This window comes from Oncorhynchus gorbuscha, linkage group LG01, assembly GCF_021184085.1.
Source record: "Oncorhynchus gorbuscha isolate QuinsamMale2020 ecotype Even-year linkage group LG01, OgorEven_v1.0, whole genome shotgun sequence".
NCBI lineage: Eukaryota > Metazoa > Chordata > Actinopteri > Salmoniformes > Salmonidae > Oncorhynchus > Oncorhynchus gorbuscha.
Window position 1 is genome coordinate 44,573,661 of NC_060173.1, and position 25,784 is coordinate 44,599,444.

The following is a 25,784-nucleotide window of genomic DNA, read 5'->3' on the forward strand; positions in this document are numbered from 1 at the left end:
GGCCCAGGACGATAGTGGTCAAGGTCCTGAAGTTCAAGGACAATGTAGATGTTCTGGAAAGAGCCAAGAACTTGAGAGGAATGTACATCTTCCTCAATGAGGACTATCTTGAAGCTGTGAGCCAGAAGAGGAAACAACTTATCCCAGCAATGAAAGCTGATTGAGCATGTGGGGACATGGCTACATCCTCAATGACAGGCTCATTGTCCACCATCCCTCCCAAAAGCCTTGAAGAGATGAGCGAGCCAAGCCTATGGGTTCGTAGCTTCAACCCCACAGCACACACACATACTTACACACACCAACTGATTAATGGACTGCTGAATGTACAGTGCCTTGCGAAAGTATTCGGCCCCCTTGAACTTTGCGACCTTTTGCCACATTTCAGGCTTCAAACATAAAGATATAAAACTGTATTTTTTTGTGAAGAATCAACAACAAGTGGGACACAATCATGAAGTGGAACGACATTTATTGGATATTTCAAACTTTTTTAACAAATCAAAAACTGAAAAATTAGGCATGCAAAATTAGGGGGCCGAATACTTTCGCAAGGCACTGTATATATATTTTTCTCTTACTTTACTATTTTGCATATTATCATAAGGTACCCAGGAAAGGGCTGAAAATAGCTCATATTGTATGTATCTTTAGAAATAAGGTTCATGAAATCAATAACTTGCTAAGATCAGATAACATTCATATATTAGCGATTTATGATACTCACTGAGATAATCATTTGATGATACAGCAGTAGCAATACAAGGATATAACATCTATAGAAGTGACAGAAATGCTTATGGGGAGGTGTAACTGTGTACAGTGCCTTTGGAAAGTATTCAGACCCCTCATTATAAACTGATCATCTTTTTTTCACTCATCAATCTATACACAATGCCCCACAATGCCAAAGCAAAAATATATATTTTTTAATTTAGCTAATTTATTACAAATAAAAACTGAAAAATCACATTTATTTAAGTATTCAGACCCTTTACTCAGTACTTTGTTGAAGCACCATTGGCAGCGATTACAGCCTTGAGTCTTCTTGGGTATGACGCTACAAGCTTGTCACACATGTATTTGGAGAGTTTCTCCCATTCTTCTCTGCAGATCCTCTCAAGCTCTGTCAGGTTGGATGGGGAGTGCCTAGTGGTTAGAGCGTTGGACTAGTAACCGAAAGGTTGCAAGATAGAATCCCCGAGCTGACAAGGTACAAAATCTGTCTTTCTGCACCTGAACAAGGCAGTTAACCCACTGTTCCTAGGTCGACATTGAAAATAAGAATTTGTTCTTAACTGACTTGCCTAGTTAAATAAAGGTAAAATAAAAAATTAGGTGCCTTTTAGCTAACTCCAAGCGGGCTGTCATATGCCTTTCACTGAGGAGAGGCTTCCGTCTGGCCACTCTACCGTAAAGGCCTGATTGGTGGAGTGCTGCAGAGATGGTTGTCCTTCTGGAAGGTTCTCCCATCTCCATAGAGGAGCTCTGTCAGAGTGACCATCGGGTTCTTGATCACCTCCCTGAACAAGGCCATTTTCCCCCGATTGCTCAGTTTGGCTGGGCGGCCAGCTCTAGGAAGTCTTGGTTCCAAACTTCTTCCATTTAAGAATGATGGAGGCCACTGTGTTCTTTGGGAACTTCAATGCTGCATTTTTTGGTACCCTTACCCAGATCTGTGCCTCGACACAATCCTATCGCAGAGCTCTATGGACAATTCCTTCGACCTCATGGCTTGGTTTTGGTCTGACATGCACTTTCAACTGTGGGACCTTATATAGACAGGTGTGTGCTGTTTCTGTTTTTAATTTCTAAAAACGTGTTTGTTTGTTTTCCCAGGAAAGCCAAAGTTCCAAAAGCTGTGACTCTTATGTGGAAGATGTTAAAAATATTTATGAAATTGCTTCTTCCAATTATTGATAAACATGCACATCTTAAGAAACTGACTGTTCGAACTGTTTTAATGCCCCATAGATTGATGAGGAATTTAAAAACCGTATATTTGAAAGAGATGGGGCAAAAGAAATTGCTAATAAGTCCGGCTGCACATCTGACTGGCCGACTTACTGCGAATTGAGAAATGTTGTGACTGAACTAAACCAACAGAAAAATAAACTGTATTATATAGTCAAGGTCAATGACATAAAGAATGATGGAAAACAACTTTAGAGTACTTTAAATGCAATTATGGGCAGAAGGACAAAGAGAAAATGAGAAAATGTACATTTGAGAAAATGTATGTGTTATGGCTTTTCAACCTCTGCCATATCGTGGATTCAGTGCTGTCTATCTAATATAACTCAGATGGTTGTCTTTAATGGAAGCTTCCCTAATGTCACACATGTAAAGTGTGGTGTACCACAGGGCAGCTCTCTAGGCCCTCTACTCTTTTCTATTTTTACCAATGACCTGCCACTGGCATATAAAAATGCACGGGTGTCCATGTATGCTGATGAATCAACCATATACACATCAGCAACCACAGCTAATGAAGTCACTGAAATCCTTAACAAAGAGTTTGTCTGTTTTGTAATGGATGGCCAGTAATAAAATTATTCTGAACATCTCTAAAACTAAGAGCATTGTATGTGGTACAAATCATTCCCTAAGATCTAGACCTCAGCTGAATCTGGTAATAAATTGTGTGGCCGTTGAACAAGTTGAGGAGACTAAATTACTTAGTGTTAACTTAGATTGTAAACAATCATATAGGTTCAATGGTTGTAAAGATGGGGGGGGGTCTGTCTGTAATAAAGATGCTCTGCTTTTTTGACACCACACTCCACAAAGCAAGTCCTACAGGCTCTTATCTTGATTATTGTCCAGTCATATAGTCAAGTGCTGCAAAGAAAGACCTAATTAAGTTGCAGCTGGCCCAGAACAGAATTGCACGTCTTGCTCTTCATTGCAATCAGAGGGCTAATATTAATACTATGCATGCCAGGCTCTCTTGGCTAATAGTTGAGGAAAGACTAGTTGCGTCACTTGTTGTTTTTATAAGAAAATTAATGTTTTGGAAATTCTTGTTTGCGTACTCAACTTACACACACCGCTGACACACACACCAGACATGCCACCAGGGGTCTTTTCACAGTCCCCAGATCCAGAACAAATTCAAGGAAACGTACAGTATTATTCAGAGCTCCCATCTTATATTGCACAAGTGAACAGAACCTGGTTTCAAAAAACAAATAAAGCAACACCTCACGGCACAATGCCTCTCCCCCATGTGACCTACTTATTGTGTGCATGTACTGACGTGTATGTGTAACTGATAGATACACACACTACATGGTAATGATTTTAAATGTCACATGTATGTGAATTGTAAAGTATTTTGTCTGTAATGTATTTTTTGTTATGAGTCAGACCCCAGTAAGACTAGCTGTCGCTACTGGCGTCGGCTAATGGGGATCCTAATAAATCAAATATAATACTTGGCCAAGACAAAGATAAAATTATGCACTATAACGAACAGTGCATCAGTGTCAGTGTGCTATTGTAATTAATATCAGGTGTGATGCAGACAGAGTCATTCCCATAGTGCTACAACTGCAGTTCAAATCCTCAAATGGCCCATTAGAACAGGAACTAGCTCATTAGTCACCACAGAACAGAACCCAGCCACATAGGGGATAAAGGAGAATGAACAGGCGAAATGGGGAAAGTAAGAGCCATGTATTTATGGATAATGGTTCTGGGGAAACTGAAGACGGTGCTTTTTGTGAAAACAACAGCTGGTGAATAGTGGAAATAGCTCAGTAACACTTTAGTTATACACTCTAATAATTAGGGGTTCAACAAGATTCCTTCTAAAATCATCAAAGTTCTTCAAAGGACCTTAGGGTATTTGGCACTGAAAATTGCCCCCAAAAGGGTTTTTCCAAGAACCCAATAGGAGGTGGGGTTCATCGAGGAACCTCCTAAATTGGTGGTGGTTCTTGCAGGAACCTAACTGCCCAACTGAAATATTTGTATTTTAATTTGAAAGGACTGAAAAATGTAAAGATCTCCTCAATTTAAGGTAAGGGTTGTCCCTTAAAGGATACTCCAGCAACCTTTGCTTTTTAAAGTGTATCACGTGTCATTTTTACAGTGAGCGTGTAAAGACGGTCAGTAAGGGCCAACACTTACAATGGAAATCAGTCTCATTTGATGTCTCAGTCAAATGCCATCCAATAGAACACAAGACAATTGCAAGTTGCTACAATAAGTATTTTTAAACAAGCATGCAGATGACATCATGGGCTCTGAGGATCCGAGCTCAGGCTGTTCTATTGAGAGAACTAAATCAATTCTGACACCAAAGTGATGATAACACTGAAAGTATCATCTTAAGATTTTTTTAGCAAACAACGTCTCATCTTGAGTCATTCCTTCTTCAAATACAAATCATATCTATCTGAAGAACTCCACAGCTCACCTCTTCCCTCCTACTTTATATTCTGTGTAGTCTTGATGCAGTGTTTTAATTAGAGGACTGCAGACTAGACAGAGGAAGTCTTACCTGTCTCACACTTCTTCCCTGTGAAGCCTTGCTGGCAGATGCAGTTGTTTGGGGAGATGCAGGTTCCTCCATTCTGGCACAGGCCATCGCACATCGCTAGAGGACCACAGGTATCACACAGCCATTATTCAATATTAACTAAGATAGATTACAATTTTAATTAGGACTGTAGTATGTATTTGGATACAGTTGATGAGTTCATTTACTAATGTGATTTAATATATCATTACAGTTCTTAAACATTTTTCTTAGTAATGATTAATGTAATTGAGAGAGATAAAATAATGGTCTACAAGAGACTATCTGTACTTTATCTGTCTGTGTGTGGTTCTGGTCAGTGGAGCTTACCTTTGCAGACGGTGCCGTTACCAGTGTATCCTGGCTTACAGGAGCAACTGTGCCCTCCCACCTTGTTGAAACAGAGGGCATTCTGGTCGCAGCTGTGTAGTCCACTCACACACTCATCATGCTCTGCAACAGAAAAACAAACAGACAGAACAGCACCTTTAAGACCAAAACAAAACTTCACCTTACACAGGTCAATCACACCGTAACAGCACCTGAGCCAAACTAAGCGTCACCTTACACAAGTCAATAACACCATAACAGCACCTTTAAGACCAAAACAAAACCTTACCTGGCCCTCTATTTTACAGAGGCCAATCACACCTTAACAGCACATTTGAGACCAAAACAAAACCCCCTAGAAAGGTGAATCACACCTTAGCAGAACCTTTAAGACCAAAACTAAACTTCACCTGGCCTTCTTTATATGACTCGTTTCAGAAAACTAGGTGTATGTTGCACGTCACTACTTCACAGAAGCGGCATTTGAACGTAAACATGTATTCTTTTATAAAAATCAGTTTTGGCATAAATGCCTTCTGGAACATGTGAACATTCATGTGCCTTAATAACAAACATTTATTCCATCCATAAAAACGATTCAAATTGTTAAATTACGAGGCTAGTTGGTTTAGCCACAGGAAAAGACAGGAACCTTCCCGCTAGCAATGATTGGCTGAGATAATGGATGGGCTGGACATGCCCATCTGGAGATGAGTTTGGATTGGTCTTCCATGTTCCATGTTTCTGTCTGTAATGTGAGCTGTTCAGTATGTGTTGACAGTCCTTTCTACCGTGACGTTTTTGAAAGACATAACGTTAGACATCGAGAACTACAAAAGTTTAGCTAATTTTCCCAACAACATTGATGCCCTGAATTTAGCAGGCTCTTTCGACAGATCAGTTACTTTCTGAACACGCCACGGTCAGTGTGAACTGGAGTGACTTGACACAATGCTGGCCAAACAAGATGTATCTAGAAACAAACAGAGTTAAATGGTGCCAGTCTGCCATGAAGCATTCATCCATGTATATGGGTAAGAGTCTAGCTACATTTTCAGACATAAGCTTTTAATTTTGACAGAAAGTCATTTTTATTGCAAGTTAAAGCATACTGTTAGTTAGTTAGCAAACATTAGCTTGCTGGCTCGCTAGCTAAAATTACGTGTATGATCTGTGTAATATTATTCAAATTAGAAACCTATTTGCCTTGCTAGTTATAGCCTAATGTTAGCTAGCTAACATTGACCCTAGTTTGTTAGCTTTAGCTACCTGCAGATTCATACTACAGCTATGAAAATGTTTGTATTGGTAGTAGTATGAGTTGGGATTATAACGGTTCATTGTTTAGCTAGCTAGCGACATGTCTAAACAAAAGACTCCACTTCGGCCGAATTATTACATTATCCAGCAAATTATAGCCATGTGTGTCTGGGGGTGATTACAGTCATCTATTATATTTCATGAACATGTGTACATGTCTGGACATTAGTGACCCATCCACTTACTTGATGTGGCTGGGGGGTGGTTATAGCATTTCCTTCACATGACCCATCAATAGAGACAAGTGTGTCTGGTAAGTGTCATCTAATAATGATAAAATATTTTATCTGGACACTTTCTGTTTTTGATATTGCTAATATATAAGTAACCACTTCACTGTACTGCTTACAATTTCTGTATCCTGTTCATGTGACAAATAAACTTAGATTTTATTTGATATAGCGTGTGTTTACCACATAGCCTCACCTGTGAATCCAAAAAGATGGGTAGGGCTAAGGCTTAACTTCTTCGATATAGGGGGCGCTCTTTTAATTTTTGGATAAAAAACGTTCCCGTTTTAAACAAGATATTTTGTCACGAAAAGATGCTCGACTATGCATATAATTGACAGATATTATCTGTGAGTGCCACAGAACTGATGCTACAGGCGAAACCAAGATGAAATTTCAAACACGAAATGCCCCAGATTTTGAATGCGCTTTGTTCCAATGTCTCCTTATATGGCTGTGAATGAGCCTACACTTTCTGTCGTTTCCCCAAGGTGTCTGCAGCATTGTGACGTATTGGTAGGCATATCATTGGAAGATTGACCATAAGAGACTACATTTACCAGGTGCCCCACTTGGTGTCCTCCGTTGCAATTATTGCGCAATCTCCAGCTGCGTGTATTTAATTTTTTATGTGGTTCAGAGGAGAAACCAAACTGCCACGAATGACTTATCATCCAATAGATATATGAAAACACCTTGAGGATTGATTCTAAACAACGTTTGCCATGTTTCTGTCGATATTATGGAGTTAATTTGGAAAAAGGTTTGGTGTTGTAATGACTGAATTTTCGGGGTTTTTTCTTAGCCAAACGTGATGAACAAAACAGAGGGATTTCTCCTACACAAATAATATTTTTGGAAAAACTGAACATTTGCTATCTAACTGAGAGTCTCCTCATTGAAAACATCCAAAGTTCTTCAAAGGTAAATTATTTTATTTGAATGCTTTTCTTGTTTTTGTGAAAATGCTGCCTGCTGAATGCTAGGCTTAATGCTATGCTAGCTATCAATACTCTTACACAAATGCTTGTGTAGCTATGGTTGAAAAGCATATTTTGAAAATCTGAGGTGACAGTGTTGTTAACAAAAGGCTAAGCTTGTGAGCCAATATATTTATTTAATTTAATTTGCGATTTTCATGAATAGTTAACGTTGCGTTATGGTAATGAGCTTGAGGCTATAATTATGCTCCCGGATACGGGATTGCTCGACGCAACAGGTTAAGATGGTGTGAACAATGCTGAATGGGTGTTGACAAAGAAGAGCTTTCCAGTAGGTGTACCAAACATTCAAGGGCCATTTTCTCAAAAGTGGGGTTACAAGTTGATCAACTTTCAAAGTATAATTACTTTCCCATTGTTCCTCAATTGCAGTGTATGATATACAATTTTCTAGCTCTGATTCACTACTTTTATTCAATGTTAAAAACACCATTTCATATGTGGCTACATAAGATTGAAACGAGGTGGTCGGTCACATTTTGCAGAGGCCAATCACACCTTAACAGCACCTTGGAGACAAAAACAAAAACTTCACACTTCCCCTCTATCCAGAGACCAATCACATGTTAACAGCAGGAGACAGAGGCAGACAAACCTGTATCTGACTCCCACCCACGCAAACCTATCTCGGGAATCTATCTATCCTCCCTCACATTGCAAAGTTGAACGAGCAATTTCTGCTGCATGCCCTCGAACTGACCATGAACACACAGTGAGATTTTTATACCACGGGCACAGGAATACATCTATTCTGTGTGGAGCTTTGCAGAGGTTTTATAATTGCTTCTTCGTGATAAGTATTTGCTTACTGTATACTACTTAAGGCAGTTGGTTACTAAACTTTTTGGCATTGTGACTTTCCAAAAACTACTGGAAACTTAATGTGAACCATTATTCCATGAACAAAACTAAACTTAGATGACTCAGTCTCTAGAACGACACAAAAAAGTTAGGTCCCAAAGGACGCAAACCTGGCATTAGTTATCCAACTATCCATCTCCTTTTGGCAGAGAGAATGTTCTAATCCTGATTGAGTCTGCTCTGCAGTGTGAAATGACAAAACCAGAAATAGTTGATCAAATCTATCAGTAATACTAGAGGAAAACCTATGGGACATAACATTGCATTGCTTATCTCTGGGTAACACTTTGTCCTCTTTCCACTTGTGTTAGTGGATTTCTGGGCCATCCTAAGCCTGGCAGGGGACTAAAACATCACATTCAGCTCTCTCTCCTGTGCTCACGCACGGACTAGCTCTCACGAATCTTACTAAACCATGAGAATAAAGAACAGTATGCATATATTTTGCAGCCCTTTACACTCGTACCCCTATATACGGCTGAAGTCGGAAGTTTACATGCACTTAGGTTTTTCAACCACTCCACAAATTTCTTGTTGACAAACTATTATTTTGGCAAGTTGGTTAGGACATCTACTTTGTGCATGACACAAGTAATGTTTCCAACAATTGTTTACAGACAGAATATTTCACTTATAATTCACCGTATCACAATTCCAGTGGGTCAGAAGTTTACATCACCTGTTCTGGCCCAGGTGATATTTAAGAGTGGCTGGCCCAGTGTTCCAGTTGTCTTGAAAGATGTGGAGAGTCTTTTAGCTCCCTAGTTGATTGCTAGAAAAGCATTCCTTTGTCTAATGGTCCCTGTTTTTGTTTTCCTGAACTTTTTTAGTTTGCTTCCTGTCTCTAAGTTTGGTATGGGTTTTTCTTTTGTTTGGCTCTTAGGGGCAAATTTGATGGGTGCCCATGGTGGGTGTCTTTTAGGTCCCAGTTGTTGTTGCTATGCAACTTTCAGTGGACACCCCAATTACTGTCTTTCAGAGCCCCTCCTAAAACCCCACCTGTTTCGTTTAGCCTGTTGTCAGTGACTCTTTGTTAGTTCACCCTTCTGTTTGAGTGACATTTTTGGTTTTCTTATTGGGGAACGTAACTTAGTTGAAGACTCTTCTTTAAGTCATAACAGTGCATTGAAATTACTTAGGAACTGTGCACACTTTGGAGAGGTGTGTGGCCACTTGGAGACACCAGTTAGTCCTCTCACTCAAACTCTTGTCATTTTTTTAATTTTAGGGAGTGGTTGAAATGTACATAATTGTTATCCGGAGGAAAATGGAGAGGGTCATGCTTTTTCAATTTCAGTCATGGAGAGGGTATTATTTTATTTTGTCTAGGGGAGGGTCATGTAATTTGTAATTGATTAAATGTCATATTGCTCAGTGTTTGAGAATTAGTTGCTCATTATATCTTCATGTGTGCCTGATGCTGCCCCTCACCCCTGATGCTCCAATGGGCGCGCAACAATCAAGTGTGTCTAGTATGATCTCAATCAAATGATCCATAGCCTATACTATAGACCTGGGCTATACGAAGAGCATGCACAGGGAGAAGCACAGGACAAAGTTATATTTTTACAAAAATGTCATTCCTTTGAGATTTTGCGCTGTTGGGATGGTGTATATAAAACTACACTACACTACATTACACTGCAATGGATAGGCTGGCTATCCCAATCATAAGCCCTGCTCTTGCTGATGTAAATAAACTCTTTGGCTTGCTTCTTTAGGCAGCACAAAAGGCTTCCACCCCAAAGAAGAAATATATTACGTTAGAGAGGGAGCGCCCGAAGATGAGGACGTGCGGTAAGCCTGCTAGTGCTATAATAGAGTTGAATAAAAACAATGTTTCGGTACCCACAATGAAGCTCTTTATCAGAGTTATTGACCTCACAATAAGCTATATTCAAGTAATTTACATAGCTATGAAGTGGCAGCCATGGAGATGGACAGCACATAGGTGCTGAAAGTAGGCTAATTTGATAAGGCCTAATTCATTTATAAATTCATAATTTGACTTTAGGCTACTAACAACAAGAGCACTTTGTACTGGAGTCTATTTCTTCCTACTCAAGAAATAAGAGGTGGGCTGACCTGCTTGACAGACAAAATCAGTCTGCTACCCATAGATTTTATCAGTCAATTATTTCAGTCACCATGCACTCCTTAAATACTTCCCGTGTCAGTGAAGGGCTTGGTGTGTTAAGTTAAAACCAGGGCTCAAATTGAAGGGGTATGCGAGGGTATTGTGGCTTTTGTGAAAGAAAATGTCTAAAAGCGTAGGCTACCCCTTGTTAGCTTACAAGTTAGAAAAAATGTAATGAACCTGGTTTATATGAAGCGATCTATGACGACGCTTTAGTCTGCAACGCTAGAAACAACCCGTATAACGCAGAGGAAAGACGTGAGTCCGACGCACATTGAGTCTGTGTCACGACTTCCGCCGAGGTTGGCTCTCCTGCCCGTTCAGGCGGTGCTCGGCGGTCGTCGTCACCGTCCTACTAGCCACTACCGATCCCTTTTCGTGGATCTGTTGGTTTTGTCTGATTGTTTTCACCTGTGTGTTGTTTAGTTAATTAGTGTCTGTATATAATGTAGGTTGTCCCGCCCTTGTTTTGTGCGGGATTGTCTATTTTGTCATTCGTTTCGTCTGTCGGTGTTTTTGTATTTATTATTCTCCGGTTAGACTGTTATCCTGTTTTGGATAATTTCACCCTTTGGGTTGACCGTGTTTATTTTGTTCACCGGAGAATAAACGTATTATCGCTATTTGCTCTCTGCGCCTGATTCCACCCACCTTGATTAGACGTGACAGTCCGATTTCTTTTGTTTGTCTCTGCCATTCAGAGGCTGCGCTACAACCTTCTATAGCTGAGGAGACACATTTTTTTACTTTGCTTGAGAAGTAACATGTGATTCGGGTCACTATCAACTGACGTTCAATACTTTCAAAGGCTTTTAAACAACATACTTAACTCTCAATCAGTCAGGAGCAAGTCAGGTCGCCTAAGGAGGAATGTGTGTCATGAACTGCAACGCTGCTGGGTTTTTCACGCTCAACAGTTTTCCGTGTGTGTCGAGAATGGTCAACCACCCAACAGACATCCAGCAAACTTGACACAACTGTGGGAAGCAATGGAGTCAACATGGGCCAGCATCCCTGTGGAACACTTGACACCTTGTAGGGTCCATGCCCTGACCAATTGAGGCTGTTATGAGGGCCAAAGGGTGTGCAACTCAATATTAGAAAGGCGTTCCTAATGTTTTGTACACTCAGTGTAGGCCTACCCGATATCTGGCTGCTAAGTAAACAAAGTAGCCAGGTAGCCTATAAAGTATAATATTGGGATGCAAACTCAAAATATTATACATTTCAACTCTATATCTGACATGGTACAGGTGTCTTTTTCTGCCCATAACCATGTGTGTTAAGGTGTATACTTTTGTTTCAAGGTAGATTTGTTTAAGACAACAATAGCCCGTATAGAAGTTAAAACGTGCTTTTGTGGTATTAAAAAACATTCTACTTGTCTCCAGTTATGATAATTACGTAGAATTTGATGAAATGCGTTCATAAAAGGCTATTTTTTTTCTCAGGCTGCAAATAAGATGATAGATAATGGAGATCTTTTCACCCTTACCGTGGACAGGGTGGTCTGCGAATCCACAACCTTCTGTTTACTTTGCCATGTAATGCTGACAAAATGAAGAGCTGTTTTTAAAACCGTATATCTAAGACTCTGGTCTGTGCTAGGAGGGTAAACGGTGGGCACGTTCTCTTCTATCCACTATGTTTTAATTATTATTTCAGGTATAGGGGAGGGTCACTTGTTTTCCTTCAAGCGTTCAGGGAGGTTCTGGTAAAAATACATTTTACTGAAGGGATGGCCATTCATTTTCATTTCAAAGGTCCGATTTTCTCCAGGTAACCCTCATTATAAATAACGTACAGTCCAGTCCCTATGTTGCACCTACCCCACATTCTCCAGGAACAGTCTTATCGTATTACTGAAAGTAGCCAGAGTATTTTCATATTTTGCTTTCAACAAACGCAGTGAAAAATACAGCAAATGTAAAATGCACATAAAATCAAGTGTAATGTTTGAATTCAGTCTTGTGCCAGGTTAACTGTTGTGTCCTCACCTTTCATCTAAATGTTTCCATATGCGACAGACTTCTACAATTGTACTATACAGCTAACCCAACAAATGCAGGACCCTCAAACTTGAACGTCTTGTATGTGAGAAGGATGGATGGGATGTGAGTCAGAATGCGTGCCACGGGAGAGACCTGAGCTCCATCCATTTCATCGTCATCATCCCATCCATTACATCTCCTGAACAGTATCGGGCTCAAACAAATTGAAAGTGACATGGTGATGAGCTCCTCCTTTGAGCATATGATGTATATATGACAGAGTGAAGGACGTGGAGGAAGACTGGTCCTGCTGTTGCACTATATCACACCTGCTGATGTCCTGAATTAAAACCTGCCTGTGGTGGCTCCCAAATGACACCCTATTCCCCATATAGCACACTATTTGCACATTTACCCTGTCCAAAAGGAGTGTACTATAAAGGGAGTAGGGAGCCATTTGGGATGCATCCCTGGTCTGAGTCCCCACCGAGACAGGCAGCATATAAAACTGTAATATAAGAGGGGAGTAAAAAGAGAGAGGAGATTTGCCCAAGGTCACATCTGTCTATGCCTGCCGGGCCCAGTAGAGCAGCGTGCCATCACTCTGAATCGTCAGGACAGAGGGATTGGCAGACAAGGTGTGTGTGTGTGTGTCTCTGTGTAAGGTTTTTCTTCCTGACTTGTGCTGCTCATGCTGCAGACAGATAAACAATCAATTATTTACAGGCTGTCACCAGGGATCCCTTGGTAGCGTGCTGCTGTCCTCTTCTCCAACTCCTGCTGCTACAGCACACTGGCTGGCTGACTGGCTGACTAGAGCCTCAGCCCAGCCCAGGCCGGAGCCTACTAAGCCTTTGTCCAACAAACTGACTGACACACTGTCTCTAAAACTGCATCAGGCTGTGGGAAAACAGTCACTGTAACAGTTAATCGAGATACTTACAAACCCATGGACAACTCTGCGAGAGACTCATTGATCTTTATGCAAAATGTAGATATTCTGGGGCCTTGACAGGCACATCATAATAACATGTCTAAATGTGAAGGCTGTGTTGAAACAGTGTTAATTTGTTTTCCATATTTGAGAGAGTATCAAATTCATTATTAGATTCACTATCTGAGATGGAATAGATTGTGAACAAAGCGTGAAAGGACAGGGAAGAGAGACAGGGGCCAAGGCACACTATTTTCCCATAATCCTCTGCCAGGCCCTTTGACTTCACACAGTGGATGTCATCCTCTCTAATCTTCGCTGCCCACCGATCCCCACCTCCGCCCTTCCTCCATCCCCCCTCCGCCTTCCTTTTCTCATTCCCTCCCTCCCTTTCTTCTAGCTTTGAGGCCAGAGCTGGTCTGGTTATCATAGGATTAGAGTGGGGGCACATACACACCCCTCACACCCCTCCACACACAACTCAGGACAGCAGCACTCTAATAACATTCAAAGGCCGCAGCACACAGCCAATCTGCCACCTTTCATGGATAAGCCACTAATCTCTAGGAGCGAGGGGCACGCTCCAGGCACTTTGGGGAGGGAGGAAGAGAGAAGGGCTATCTTGACCTTCAACATCAAGGGTAAAATGCTAGTCAAAGAGCAGGGGAACGTTGGATGCTCCTTTCTTTCATGGTTCTATTGGACTTGGAGGAAAGGGGTTGTGTTGAGGCTTTGGTAATACATATTTCATTTGGAGAAGAACATGAAGTCAGTGTGGCTGCGGAGTGAGTCTGTCGCCGGCTGGGAATTGAAATAGTGACCTCCTTCACTGCAGGGTGTATTATGTAAATTTAATGTCCACTTCAACCCACTGGCTCCAAAGACCCAGGGACATGTGAACCCAGAACCTTATGCTGTTACTGTAGAACATCTCCTGGGTTTAGCCTTGTAGGCAGTTTAGCCTTTCCTGTAGTCAAATGATCAAATCGCCCTCTAGTGGCCTCATGGGTGGAATGTTATTCATATTTTTTCATAATTTCATAATTAATAAACATGTATTTATTTTGTAACCCGAAAATATGGTGTTTCTATGTCAGTGCAATATTCAGATTCAAGCTCAAAACTGAATACATTTCAACTCTATATGTGACAGTACGGATGCCTTCTTTTTTTGAAGCCCATAACAATGTGTGTGAGGTGTATACTTTTGTTTCAAAGTAGATTTGTTTAAGACTACCAAGAAACACTCTGTGTGACCCTGATTCATCCCACTGTAGTCAAATGTTATTCCAGAATTACTGTTAAAATTGTAGAGTAACTAAATTAAACAAGTGTCGTCTTTCCTACTCACTATACCTGTATGTGTAACTGTAATATTTTCTTTCTCAATGTGCGGACTAGTATAGCTACACTAGTATAGATACATGCACTTATGGAGAAATAAGGGTGTCGTTAGGCAACTTGTACATGATTTATGCTGAGTGTACAATCTATTAATTGCTAAAAATCCATGGAGAATAAGAAAGATCCTCATATTTTATCCAAATGAGTTATTATAATGGACGTGGGAGATATATGGTTAGTTTAGTGTTTTGTTGAGCTGGTGCAATATTTATTTTCTAAGCCACTTGGGGAATAGCCCATTACCTATGGACCTTGTTCAAACAGAAACAGATGTTTGATTGCCATTAATAACGAACAGAACCCTCTGGCTAGCTTAGAGCACAACCCTATCTCAAATATATCACTGAACAACAGTAATGGGGGAGATAGCCTACTCTGGATCTAAACATGAATCTATTGTAGGACGGAGTGCCTTTTGTGTATGTTCTCTAACGTTATCAAATGTCGGTTTGATTTGATTTCGACACATATGGGTCCTCGGACACGTTTTGAATTAAGTCCAATTGAGCCATAATTCATATTTTTAATATTGGAATAAGAGGTGGAGAGTAGCTCTATATGAACGATTCTATAGCATGCGCTGAGGCAATGATTGTGAATGTACACTGATAGTCCAATAACTCAGAGAGATTACGACAATAACTTTACTGTAGTAGGCAGAAAGTCATTACATCAGCCCCCCTGAATACGCCTCAGTTTAATCATGAAATTGGCTTTTATAGGGAAATGCACGACTGCATTTAGACTTGAAGGCATTTTAATAAGAATCTATGTGTAATACATAGTTACAAAAATATATCCACTGGGCTATGGTATTAATCATCCTTGTAAATCGGTGAAACAAATGGGTTGCAGAAGAGGAGACATATTACTTAGACAATAACATTTGCATCCGGCTCATAGATAGATGGAAATATAACTGTGAGTGGAATATAAATTCCGGGTGTGTCTAAGGAAAACACATGGAAAAAGACTGAGAAGGCAAGGTGTGTCTCTTCTTCACAGAATAAATCAGAGAACAAAAGATGAGTGAGAATTCTCCTGATTATTCCTTCTGAAACATTTCTGAAATACACAGACAGCCTCAAACCTCCTATTAACATATCTTCTTCTCATTCCCATTCCCATTGACGAGGGAAAAACTCCACCAGAGGTATGGATAGATGGCAGGTAGGAAATGTAAAAACTCTGCCGTGTTGTTGCATTATCTTGGTGGGACTTAGACTCTTACTGCTTCAGTCAAAGCCAGAAGCTCAGCGGGGATGGGTGGCTGGGGGGAGGGAAGCAGCACTGCAGCGGGCCTGAATCCTCTCTCTCTGCATCCCAAATGGCACCATTGGTACTACGGTACTGTAGTAAAAAGTAGCACATTATAAAGGGAATACGGTGCCATTTAGGACCAGCCCTTCTCTCTGGCATGTCTCAACCCAGGCAGGCAGCTCCTCGCATTCTGCCTCCTTCCTTCTCTTCCCTCTCTGCCTCCTTCCTTCTCTTCCCTCTCTGCCTCCTTCCTTCTCTTCCCTCTCTGCCTCCTTCCTTCTCTTCCCTCTCTGCCTCCTCTCCTCCTTGCTGAGTTAGTGTGCATTAGTGCAAATGGCTTTTTAAAATTACAGATGGAGAAGGAATGTGTTGTGCAGCCTCCTCTTCAGAGATGGCACACACAGGGATCTACTTAGCCTAGTAACTCACACTGTAAGCAACTCCCAGAAATCATGACGACCACACCCCATACTGTACCTACAGTGGCAAGAAAAAGTAAGTGAACCCTTTGGAATTACCTGAATTTCTGCATAAATTGGTCATAAAATTGAATCTAATCTTCATCTAAGTCACAACAATAGAAAAACACTGTGTGCAAACTTAGTAAATCTGGCCTAACACAGCAAAAGGCCATGCACTTTTAACTCCTTCTAGAACTTTCAGAGGACAAAAGTAAACTGCACAAATGAACCACACTTGGAGTGTTTTTAACAGCGAATCCTGACATTGTTATCAACTCTATATACGACATAACAGAAGAGAAAAGCCGAAAAATAGACGGAATGAACACAAAGATAATTGTAGATTTTGTCAGTATAATCATGGTCAGATGCACATTAATGCTGAGTTCTCGCTCCATCTACCATTGGAATTGAATGGTGTAATTGTGGCGTTTTTCAACCATTCAGTTATTACATTACGCAATGTATTCAGCAATCTGCTTTGTAATCAGCACAGAGCAAACGCAGCCAATAGCTTCCCAAAATCAATACTAATTCATACCAGTATTCATCTAAGATGCACCAGCCCGGGCTAATGCCAACTAATTCTACCACACTGTAAAGCAGCAAAGTGGACAGAATTACAAACATTCCTTTTTGATTTGTGTGCATATGACTCTCATGTGGCCTGCGGTAATCGGACCAAATCCAATAGGAGCGACTCAAACCCTGACATTAATTTCTATACATGAGCATTAAATTAATGAGCTATGCATAATTACTGTAGCCTACTGGGGCAACAGATTCCGTCACTGATAGCGTCCGTGGCTATGCAGTGTTTAAAGTGTTTCTCACATGATATGTTCTGCAGGTGTTATAAAAAGCCTCACAATCATGAGTCACACGCAAACACACCCGCGCACACACACACACACGCAAACACACACACACACACACACTCCCTCCCAATGCCGCTTTCAACAGTTTAGTGTGAAGCCATAAGCATGAAGCAAGTACAGTATGGGTTTCTGGTAGCAGCTATAAGACAGTCTGCCAGAAGAAAGAACTCACCTGTGCAGGAGTAGTCATCGATCCTGATGTATCCCCTGTGACAGATGCACATGAAGGATCCGGGGGTGTTGACACACACAGTGTTCTCCCTGCAGTAGTGCTTCCCCTCCGCACACTCGTCGATATCTACAGTGAGGAGATAGGGAGAACGGGGTGAGCAGGTCACGCATGGTCAACACTAGGCTCCTCTAACTGGGGCTCCACTAAAGACCTAGTTCAGACCCCAGTTCAGCCTTAACGCCTCATAGAGGGAGACAGGGAGAGCCCATGGATAGTCTTTATCTTTATCAGTGGAGACCCTGGGGGAAATAAGGGGGAGGAGAGGGAAACACTGGAGGCAGCTGTGGTTCTACTGTAGATGTTCCATGTACTCAAAGAAGAACATCCTTTACTCTTACTGTGGTCTCCGTACAGTGTTTAATGGGGTAGTCAGGTAGTCAATTCCCATTTGGTCCAACCTCCCAAAACTCTATATATCTTTTACTTATACATCATGACACTCCACAAGGCAGTAGATTCATTATTTTATTCATTTATTCATAATCCCATTAGCTGCTAACCTTTAGTAACAGCAACTCTTCATGGTCCACAAAGAAACAGCCAAGTTGAAAGCATCTTACACGAGACGCTGTATCTCCATGAAACTGACGGGGCTAAACAGACGTTCGCATGGTGATGCAACGTAGTGAAATGCAAACAGAGCTCAACTGTATTAATATGGCAGTGCTGCTGTAGATTGCAATACGCCAAATGTAAATAGACCAACTGTGAAAACCCAACTGGAGTTGAGATAGAGGTCCTTGACCTGAAGAAATGTATTCACTCTGTATTTAAACACATGTGCACCTTAAGCTACTCACTCTCTGCTTCCTTGCCAACCATATTGGAAAACATCATCATTTGATATGAAAAGGCATTGTATATGCATCTCATTCACCCGCTTACATGTCCTTGGTTGCCTCTTCCAACCACTACAGCATACACCATCTCTGGCTGTGCTGTATTCAAATCCACTCTACTTGACACTCTGCTTTGCCCCCAGCTCTTGATCATTCCTTCTATTCAACCATCCACTGAATACCAGATAAAACACAATGAATCCCACCAATTATTGAACACGTCGCCCACTAAATGAGTTGGCCTTCACTAAATGAACCATGTTACTGGCTGTGAGAGGGGGATGGAGAGTGAGATGAGGGGGGGAGAGAGAGAGGTACGGACAGCGGGCAGCTATAGCGGGCGGTAACCTTGAGCGGGGGCCCTAGGTGACACTTGTTCGGGCTTGCGATTGGCTGTCTATGCGGCGGCTTTGATTTAGAGCCTATTAACTGCAGGACGTCATCCGTCTTCCCCCCCGTGACACGCATAACGCTCGATGAAACAATATGTTGGAACGTGCCTGCGTAGTGGACGACGGGGCTCGCCAAGCGGCCAGCGAGGGAGCATGAACAATCTCCATCTCCATTAGTCCAGTCCATTTCCTTGATTGGCCTGTCACTGCAGCGACATGCGATGTGCCACCCTAAAAGAATGGCAGAGTCACCGGCGTCAATGGAACGATCTGGATCAAGTCATTGGCACGCTGGATGGATGGGCAGAGAAAGACTTTCGTTTATCTCACCCCCCACCCCCCACCCCCTCTCTACAAAGGCTGAATCCATCACAGTCATACGTAGATGAGTCAGAGGTTCATTTGTTTAAGAGGACAGTCTTATATACTCGTATGTACAGGATACATATGGCATACACTGTTCAAGCAAATGCTTACTGGCAGGTTCCTTCGCGACAATGCAACAACGGTAAAAAAATAAGCAAAGATAAGAATACGAAACATAATTGTAAGCAGTATCATTTCAACTCAATAGCCGGAGTAGTTTATTTGTCATTACATTAAAACATAACAGTGGCAGACATGATATGTAGACTCAGTCATATCAATTCAGATAGAAATCATATTTCAGTTGTTGCACATCCTGGTCATTTCAGAGCCATAAAACGCCCCTGTGGATTCCTAATGTGGAGCGGCCTCCTATCTGTGAACCATACTGCTGTGTGGAAGTCTGGGAGTCAGGAGATAACAGTGGCGTCCCTGTTGGAGGGCCGACAAAGACTCCCAGACCACCCCATGCTGCCAACAGCCTCTCTCTGCTGCCTGGGCTCATTTACCCAAACAGTTGATGTAAAATCTCTGCTACTGCTACTGAAATGGGCTGCCAGATTGTTTGCTGATATTCTCACACAGTTCCCAGAGTCCCCCACCACGGCAGGGCTAGTAGTCAGAGGAAAGACAACGGCTGTGTGTCTCATCAGACTGAGCAGTAAAGCAACTCAATGAAATCACCACAGCACAGTTAGCGAGCCCTCAACTGTGAACGGAGTATAAAGACAGGCTTCTCTGTTTGGAGAGATTTTACGTAGACATTTCTGTCTTTCAGACAATTCACTACGCACTATGTGCGTTCCTAACGATTCTATGTATTATGATAACAAAAGAGGTGCTCAATATGTCTAGGCAGTACCTCACTTATTGTGATACTATTGCCTCAACAGTAGGAGGGAGAGTCAATGTAACTCCATTTTCTTTATTTAGCAAAGTCTGCTGCTGTAATTGATAAAGGAGTGAACCATTTTTTAATCCGCTTGTTTCTTTATTGTTAAAATCCCCAGAGCCTCCGATTATTTCTAAACTACATGTTTTATTCACTCTACCCAAACGGGCCTCTCAGTAAAACAACTAGGAGGCCATTACTATCTCTTCAGAACAATTACCTAAACATTGGTAAGGAGATGATATGCTTTGCTGCTTGTGTTTTAATGGGCAAAATACAAGAAAATGTGGTGCTCAACATCTCTTCATCTCTTCCAAACACCAGGTAATTATTTCCTCAATGAGTGATCTTTTAAAACAAACATGGAAAAGCCTCAAACTGTTTTGGGAAGCGAGACAATTAACACAATGGATTGAAAAGAAGCACATTAGGATGCAACAACAGATCCGTCTCCTCTTAAAAAGCAGAGGCATTGTCTTTTTAGCAGGGCAATAACCACAAGTGATAAATCACAGGGCAAATGAAGTGAGAGGAATTAGCCCAGTACAGTACCTGAGTTTAGAATAATGGACTGGTATGAACAAACTCACCAGACAATGAGGTGTGTGTGTGTGTGTGTGTGTGTGTGTGTGTGTGTGTGTGTGTGTGTGTGTGTGTGTGCGTGCGTGCGTGCGTGCGTGCGTGCGTGCGTGCGTGCGTGCGTGTGTGTGTGTGTGTGCCACAACAAGCTAGATTAATGCTAATGTGTTTTATGGAATAAACTCCTTGCTTAGGCTATCAAACATCCCCCTGGGCTAAAACTGGTTGAATGAACATTGTTTCCACGTCATTTCAACAACAAAAATCCTATGTGATGACGGTGAATCAATGTGGGAAATGGATTGGACTTGCAAAACGTCATCAACGTCAGAGAATTTAGTCTTTTTGTCCCCCACATTTTAACCTAAATACATAGTAATTGTTTTTGTTGGATTCACATTTGTTGACAACTCAACCAAATGTAAATCAAAACTATCTGTGACCAGTGGGATGTTAGGAAATGATGGTGACATTTGGCTGACGGAGTGAGTGGGCTTACTCTCCTTCCTGACACGCATTAATCTTGAGGAGATTTGCCTCTTTGCATGAATCAATGAATCCCCACCATCATCTGTCATCCTTCTCTCTGTGTCCCAGAGAAGGGGCAGAGGTCTAACCAATGAATAAGGTGCTAGTAGCGCTAGGTAATGCTGACAAACAGAGGGAAGTGTCTCTGCCTGGTGATTTTTGAGGGATAGGAGCGCTGTTGTTGTCGTGTACTGTTGCTATTTCCACACTGGCCTGGTTTTCAACACGGCAGGGTTTTTGTCAGCTCTTGTGGTGTTTGCACGCTCACACACAGAGAGTGTTTGGTGTTGCTGGCACACAGCGGGTTCGGGATGGTGGAGTTTGTGTGTGTGTGTGTGTGTGTGTGTGTGTGTGTGTGTGTGTGTGTGTGTGTGTGTGTGTGTGTGTGTGTGTGTGTGTGTGTGTGTGTGTGTGTGTGTGTGTGTGTGTGTGTGTGTGTGTGTGTGTGTGTGTGTGTGTGTGTGTGTGTGTGTCAGACCTCAGGCTCATCCCAGCAGTGATTGTGATGTGGGATGAGCCATCCCACTGGGTATACACTGGTTGAATCAATGTTGTTTCCACGTTTCAATGAAATGACGTTGAATCAACTTTGAAAAGACGTTTAATTGGCGCCTGTGCCTAGTAGGATGCTCTTTGGTAAATGCCAATTAGCCCCCCTCCATCTTGTGACATTACAACAAACAGCAACATGCCACAGGCTACCTAGTTATCACTGGATGGGATACAACCAGTGCTTCATTTAATCCGTCACTTCTCAATTTTGGCCTGTTTTGTCTCCGGTAGCTCTCATGGCATGAAAATGAATTGTCCCTGTTTGCAATGTTAACATTATAACTAAAGCAATCAGAGTTCATTCGAGTTGCCTCCACTGTAATTCTCCTGTCTAATGTGAAAACATAGCTTTTCAGCCCACGCCTGATATTCTAAGTATTGATTCGGGTTGGGTCAGCCCAGGTTTATGGTTTCCGCAACATTGTAGCCTAGAGACGAACGTGTGGCCGTTGCTGTGGTGAGAGAGAAGCGCGCCTGTATCTCACAGAACTAGAATGAGATTCACTGTCTATGATCTCTCTCTGCTCTGATAGACATGAGCCTGCAACTCTCATCTCTCCAGTGTTGCGCTGCATCATTTATTTCCTTATAGAATCAGAGCTGCTGGAAGGATGCTGGAGGTGCTGCAGCATCCCAGATGAGTTTAAATGTATTTGCCGAAGTTATAGAATTACAGTACTATTGTCTGTTCAGAAATAAATTAAATAATTCATAATAATTCAATAGTACTAGGCCTATAATTTAACCACAGAGGATCAATAGCTTAACAAAAAATTGCCTAGCTGTGGATTGTGTGTGGCCCAATCACAAAGCATAGCATATAGTCGAGAGCACACAGCAAATCTATCAGTGAACAAGCCTTTCACTATTTTTTCAGATAAAACACTGGTTGGAAAACACCAGTTGGAAAGCAAATGGCTCCTGCTGAAAAGAGAAGACTCTAATCTGTCTGTAGGCTATCAAAATAGTGTATCAACTTCCAAATAGGCCTATTCAGTGAACAGCATGGTTTTAGACAGTAAAACAAGAGATAGGCTTTTGGCATGAGCGCATCGGCCATCAACGGTGAGGGAGCTGCACATCATTGGCTGAGTCAGTGAAACGGCAAAGCTTTTTTAGGACTATAATTTCCTCCTCATATTGTATAATATATGTGTCTCCACACACCTGGCCTACACTATTGATGGATTCAAGACAAGGTCGTTTTCATTGACCTCGGGAGCTCAGTTTGTCGGTGTCAAAGTAGCCTGTCATTTCGATCATTTGTGCGATATTAAAAAGGATTCTGCCGAAGTCTCCAGTCAAGTAAAATGACTTAGAATTGCATGGAATTCGTTTATAAAAAGGCCACTTTTTCCCCCAGACCCCAGCCTAAAAATGTGCCCATGTGTGCAACCCCTGCAAGCGCCCGACTACTACTCTATGCTGCTCCACGAATGCAATGATATGCATGCAAAACATACACCAGTTGAACCAATGTGATTTGGTTTGCATTTGAATGCCACCAATGTGCAGATAGCAATAGTCAAAACGGAGAGGCATTTAGAACGATGTCCTTTTGATCTCGGGACAAAATGGTGTAAATAAGCCTGTGTGAGTGAATCATCTGAATAAAGGAGGTCTTTGAAGAAAAAAGACACTATACTCATTTTCAGATATGCCAGAAAATAATATGAAAACAATTATTTGAGTATAAGAAAACAATGCGAGCTGCTCCGTCCCTTTTCTCCTGTGGTACTAGAGTACTAATATTAGCTTCAACCTTGGGCGCTTTACAGATGACTCAATCTAGAGACAATCACAGTCTGTCACTTGGCCACAGCAGCTTGGCTTTCACTCTAATAGAGATGTTTAATACACTACCCATCACATGGATCCGTGTTGGAAAATACGCCTTCTACATGACTGCCTTCTGAGGGGATGGGGCCCTGTGCTTTTCTGTCTGAGAGAACAGCACTCTATGAGCAGAGAGAGGCTGGGAGAGGAGAGTCTCCCCCTGAGGCTCTGCTACCACTGCTTCTATGAAACATTTACACAGGAGTGATCTCATAGGCTATGTTCAGCACATCAGTGACCTAGGACTGTTTTAAAGAGCCAGTGTATGTATTTTCCTGAGATACCACACCGATCTGATGCCAACCAGATGGCTGAAGGGAATTGTACGTGTACACGGCGTACTTTATTTACATTATGTATATTGTGTACATTATGTATATTGTGTGTAGCACATGAGCTTGTCTATTGGAATCCATCTCATGTGTTCTGTGGTCTGATACTGAGGCTGACAAACAGCTATTCCATCTGTATACTGATGCATACCAACCCTCAACAGCAAAATGGTGTAGCTACCTTTGTCCCGACTATTATAGGAACACCAACATTCTCTCAGACACTTGTGTGATCCTCAAAACAACTATGTTGGTGGTTCCGATTCTTTTTGCAGGGCACAATACTCATAGTATAAATGATTTTCAGAAGCCCCTCAAAAAAATCAATTGCTTTTGTGAGAACATCAGAAAATTGAGTCAATTTTGTCCCTCCGCAGTTTCAGAAGTAACCCTCTTCACACCCCCATCCAATTTCATACAGGGACCTGGGTCGCTCTCGAGATGAGTCTGGTTCTAACCACCACTGTGTTGAATGGAATGGCTGGCATTGAAACAACTATAGATCTTATTCATTTCCAAACATGTCACAATACTGCTGTTGGGTGTTTCAGCATCTTCTCTCAGGGGATACTGGATGCAACTACATGTAAGTGAAATAGAGCCAAAACCTATATTGAAATAGGCACACAACTTCAACCTTCGTGTTTACCCTGGGTGTACAGGAACTTGGACTAGATTTAGTATTTAGGAAGAAGTATTTACCAAACTTCTTCCCTCCAACTTAGAGTGGGCAAAAGCACCAGTCTCTGCTGGCTTGAGAAGTGGTGGAGCCAGTACGCAGCGGAGGGAGGTGGAGGTTGTGAGTTTAGGTGGATGTGGTGAGTTTAGGTGGTGAGTTGAGGTGGAGGTGGTGAGTTGAGGTGGTGAGTTGAGGTGGAGGTGGTGAGTTTAGGTGGTGAGTTGAGGTGGAGGTGGTGAGTTTAGGTGGTGAGTTAAGGTGGTGAGTTGAGGTGGTGAGTTGGGGTGGAGGTGGTGAGTTGAGGTGGAGGTGGTGAGTTGAGGTGGTGAGTTTAGGTGGTGAGTTGAGGTGGAGGTGGTGAGTTTAGGTGGTGAGTTGAGGTGGAGGTGGTGAGTTTAGGTGGTGAGTTGAGGTGGACGTGGTGAGTTTAGGTGGTGAGTTGAGGTGGAGGTGGTGAGTTTAGGTGGTGAGTTGTGGTGGAGGTGGTGAGTTGAGGTGGAGGTGGTCAATTTAGGTGGTGAGTTGAGGTGGAGGTGGTGAGTTGATGTGGAGGTGGTGCCATGCGGCAGGAGCTTAACCTGCAGCCCAGAGACCTTTATACTCCATTAATTGGAGACATGTGGCTGATAGCATCTTCAATTATGCAAATTCCCTGAGACATTATAATTACCTGACCAACTGATCATATTTAGCATGTTAAAACAGACTGAGAGGAGGTCAGGAATGGCTGTTATCTTCTTAACACATGCATTTCCCCTCCTGGTTATTAGAGCCAATGAACATGTAACCAAAGACATCGCACTGATGCTGGTGAAGGTGACAGAAGAGAGAAGTTGGAGGGAATTCATCAGCTTGGTAAAAGTAGGGCATGTATGCATACAGGCACGGAGTAAAGCAACGAGGATGAAAGGGATATGGAGTCGAGATTTGATGGCTTATTTGCGCTTGTCATCAACGTCATCCATAGATTTAGCTCCCGGAACCCCACATGTATTACTATGAGTTGGGTGAACATTGTAGATTTTACAGCACCGCAGATGGAGAAGTCACTTCTCTGATCATCCCAGGAAGATGCCGTAGAGTAAGAAGCAAAGACGTATGTGGGAATTTCCACTGAAGAAGGGAAGGACCGGCGAAGACATCTATATTCACAGTTTGTTTATATAATGTTTTTTTTGCATGTATTTTATTAGGCAGTCCATGTGATTAAATGTCCTTGAAGTAT

The 25,784-nt window shown here is 42.0% G+C and overlaps 1 protein-coding gene across 1 annotated transcript in view; it reads right to left on the reverse strand.

The window, feature by feature from the left end:
* The window catches only part of LOC124038331 (protein kinase C-binding protein NELL2-like), a 103,013-nt gene that overhangs the window by 46,348 nt on the left and 30,881 nt on the right, over positions 1-25,784 (reverse strand). Inside the window, exons 13-15 of the mRNA XM_046354081.1 lie at positions 17,505-17,630; positions 4,856-4,978; positions 4,508-4,603 (exon numbers count right to left, since the gene is read on the reverse strand). Coding sequence (XP_046210037.1) covers positions 4,508-4,603; positions 4,856-4,978; positions 17,505-17,630 — 345 coding nt within the window. The remainder of the gene's footprint in view (positions 1-4,507; positions 4,604-4,855; positions 4,979-17,504; positions 17,631-25,784) is intronic.